Below are 3,517 nucleotides of genomic sequence, written 5' to 3'. Positions count from 1 at the left end.
GACATCAACGGCTTAGCCAAAACTACGTCATTAGTCAAGTCATTAAAAAAATAAAAAATTAAATCCACGTGCACGCAGCACCGCCTTTAGACTTCACTCCATTAAAAGTCCAAAAGACTTAACAGCATCTTCTAGAACCACGTGAGACAACACCCAACTCACATTTTAAATTTAAACCATTTAATAAAAAATTAAAGCCCAAAAGACTTTAAACCTTGGACTTAACCTTACCAAATTCCAATTTTCTATTATGAAAACTTTGACGTGAACAAATTTAATCTTTGTAGTTGTAATATTGTTTACACAAACATTATGAATGAAAATTTAGCCTCTCGTTTAATTTTTCAATGTTATTTTGTCGAAATTATTATTTTTTTAACTCTTTATTAGAACCATCCGATGTTACAATCCTGAATCCGTCAATGTACAACGGTTATAAATTTCATATTTAACAAGAAATAAGGTAGAGTTGCCAACGCGATAGACCAGCCCCAAAACTATCGGACATAGGATTAAGTTGGGCCGATTTAGTCCGACTTCAAGTTGGTGTTGGGCCGGACCGGATTTGGGCCAGAATACTAACTTTATTTTCTTTTCTCTCCCAGTAAATCCTAAAAACTGGGTGGAAACTAAACTACCCACCATGCTAATTGTTGCACATAAACAGCTCATCACAGAGAGCCTGCTCATGGTGGAAATTTTGTTATCGCTTCAGTGGAGTTTTTCATATCGCAATACGCTAATTGTGAGAGTTCGGAATTGATAAACTTGATATATTCGAGCTATAACAATCGGGCACATAAAAATCACGAAACAAAGGATCCGGAGAACATTGAAACGTTATATTTAGGTGGCGAAACCTCAGAAGTTTAATAGCATATACAATAGGAATACAGTAACTTGATTTAGAATAAGACCGCAATAAGCAGGTAACCATCAATTTTTCATACCGTGTGGAGATCAAAAGAATGCTGCAGCAGGCCTAACATTGAATGCCGAGAATAATGTAATGGGAGCGAAGAACACTGTGAGCCTACAAGTTATGCATCAGGAGTCCGTTGAGCCTTCTTTGCATAAGCGCCTTCTAAGACTTCTTTAGCTCTATGAACCTTTGACTGAAGATAAAAACTTCCATTTTTGGCATTCCGCTCGAACAAGCTGTCATACCTCTTCATAAAGAAATTTTTTCAAATGATTAACACTTTTCAGAAAATTCTACGATGACATTTACATGCAGGGAAAACAACAGAAAATAAATAAATAAAGACAAACAAATAGAGCAAACCTGCAAGATCTCCTCCCATGATGCACGCTCCGTGACACCTAGAACCTGCCTTGCCTCTGGTTCAGCCATTATTTTGCTAGCTCTCCTAATATTCTTTACTGCTTCGTTAGCAACACCATTCTTTGAGGCATCTGCATTCAGTGATAACACAAAGAAATTTATCATAAAATACAGATAGAACGTACACTTGTGATTTGCAGAGATGCAAGAAACCTGCTAGTGCCTTGTTAGAGTTAATGGGAAAATATCCGAAAGGTTTTAGCTAAGATTTGGGATTGCAAGAGAGCATACTTGAGATTGCCTGCTGGTATGCACGGAGCACAGCCCTGCCCACTATTGCCGAGCCCATTACGAGCACATTCGCAAGAACTTTTGCAGCCTGCACACACAAAGATCAACTTAACTACATGAGAAAGATTGCAGTTTTGGTGAAGGAAGAACATCAAAGTCCTGTCTAATTATAGAGCCTCAGTTGTCTTCTGGGTGGTGCAGATGGAACAAAATACAAAGATAATTGAGATTATAGCAGGTAGGAAGTGTGTTAATGGGATAACATTCACTCTGGGCATCATTGTGGGATTCGGTTTCCTCTAAATGCTGGTATAAACCTTTCTTCTTCATTCGTGTGGACTGGCGGGCTATTGTTCCTTCCGATATTCTTTAATTAGAAGTTTTGGAATGTTAATAAGATACATTATTAGATGTTTATGGCAAGCTGGATATTCAATGGAGAGATTGTTCAGCGGCAAAAATCGCAACAAAACTAGCAACTCTCCCACGAACAGTCAACAACATAAATACATGTACCATTAACAGAGTGAAAATTGTACTGGATAAAACTTTGCGTGATAGCCCGGAAGCTGAAGGAGAAACTAATAAACCATAAGATAAGCATCATCTAGAATACATACCATCACCGACGAAGAAGCAAATAAACCCAAGAAATTTGGCAACAGGGGCTAACCCGTCAGGACCCTAGAAACCTGCAGCAGCACAATGGACACAAATACTAAACACAATCCTATCATTAGGGGGCGCATGCTACTAATACCATGCTTAGATGAAAAATCCTAATTCTTTACGAAATAAAAATCGGTTCGGGTAAATTAACAAATCCAATTTACAGACCCAAATTCCACATTGCTCATCGGTGTGAGAATTCTGAGACAAAATTTTTCTTGCAGTTTTCTTTTTTTTTTTTTTTTTTTTTTTTTTGCGGAAAAAAAAAATTCAGGCATCATGCATCAGGTGCAATCTGAATAAAAATTTAGATAAACCTTAAACAGAAAAAATTGGAAGAAAAAAGAAGCAATTAATCGATGTACATAAATCAATTAGAGAGTGAGAGAAAGAGAGAGAGACTTACAGATTGAATTTGATGATGGCAGGTTTTGGTGTGATTGAAGGAAGAGAGAGAGGGGGGGGGGGGGGGGTTAGGGTTTTAGAGATACAAAAGTGGGGAGAGAGAGAGAGATAGATTAGAGAAGGTCGTACGCCTTGGGAAAGAAGCCAACTACAAAAAGAAAGAAACTGGATTGGGCCTAAATACCGGGTTGGGCTTGAGTAAGAAGATGAGTCAAAGCATGTTAAAATACTATTATTATTTTTTTATTTTAAAAAGGCTATTTACATATTTATTTTACTTCCTACCTACTCTTGTTAATTATTTTTCATTGCTTTTCTTGAATTTTGATCTGAAAGTCAAAAATTAAGAAGAGTGTGTACAAGGTACAAATGGGTATGTAAATAGTACTACATTTTTTAATTAATTATAAAAAACACACTCGTACATATGTTTAAAATGGTGAAATACGGTTACTATTAAAACAAAAATACACATAAATAGAAAACAAGGAATGAGAAACCATGTAATTACTTTTAAAATATATAAATTTAATGCAAATTTATTCCTTCTTGTTCTTGGACGAAAATGCACTTGCAAAAACAATTAACACTTTGGGTCAAGGTCAAGAGTCTCACGCGCCCACGATGAATTGGGGGGGGAGGCTTTGGCTGAAGAACCTTTGATGCCAAAGTTAGAAATTTGAGGAAAAAGTGTTTAGAAAATTGAGAGAATTTTGCAAGAAGCTTGAAATTGGGGTTTAGAGAAAATGAGGTGGTATTTATAAGGGTGTGGCTGACCCCCTTTGGAGAGGTGGGAACCGGCCACCTTTGGTTTTTTTCTTGGTGTTAATCACCATCAATTAGCTAATTAATGAATTAATTGAGTAA

At 36.6% G+C, this 3,517-nt stretch overlaps 1 protein-coding gene across 2 annotated transcripts; it reads right to left on the bottom strand.

Annotated features, from left to right (window-relative positions):
- Positions 1–821: 821 nt before the first annotated feature.
- On the bottom strand, positions 822–2,792 carry LOC126598446 (mitochondrial import inner membrane translocase subunit PAM16 like 2-like). 2 transcript variants are annotated; one of them, XM_050264812.1, is made up of 5 exons: positions 2,652–2,792; positions 2,197–2,268; positions 1,577–1,664; positions 1,286–1,416; positions 822–1,169 (listed from the first exon to the last, which is right to left on the bottom strand). In XM_050264812.1, the coding sequence occupies exons 2-5, from the start codon at positions 2,197–2,199 to the stop codon at positions 1,041–1,043; spliced, it is 351 nt and encodes a 116-aa protein (XP_050120769.1). In that variant the 5' UTR covers positions 2,200–2,268; positions 2,652–2,792; the 3' UTR covers positions 822–1,040. The 2 variants fall into 2 exon arrangements, with proteins under 2 accessions (XP_050120769.1, XP_050120770.1); XM_050264813.1 differs by having other exon boundaries at positions 2,197–2,294; positions 2,652–2,753.
- Between the last annotated feature and the right edge of the window lie 725 nt (positions 2,793–3,517).

The sequence above is a fragment of the Malus sylvestris genome, chromosome 14, assembly GCF_916048215.2.
Source record: "Malus sylvestris chromosome 14, drMalSylv7.2, whole genome shotgun sequence".
Classification (NCBI taxonomy): domain Eukaryota; kingdom Viridiplantae; phylum Streptophyta; class Magnoliopsida; order Rosales; family Rosaceae; genus Malus; species Malus sylvestris.
The sequence above is the reverse complement of the archived record's forward strand: the minus strand, read 5'-3'. Positions and strand labels throughout refer to the sequence as shown.

Excerpts from the sequence above, each read along its gene's own strand:
- LOC126598446 (XM_050264812.1), bottom strand. Across the intron at positions 1,417-1,576 it reads ATACCAGCAGGCAATCTCAA|ATGCCTCAAAGAATGGTGTT; the intron begins GTATGCTCTCTT and ends CACTGAATGCAG. Across the intron at positions 1,170-1,285 it reads CATGGGAGGAGATCTTGCAG|AGGTATGACAGCTTGTTCGA; the intron begins GTTTGCTCTATT and ends TTCTTTATGAAG.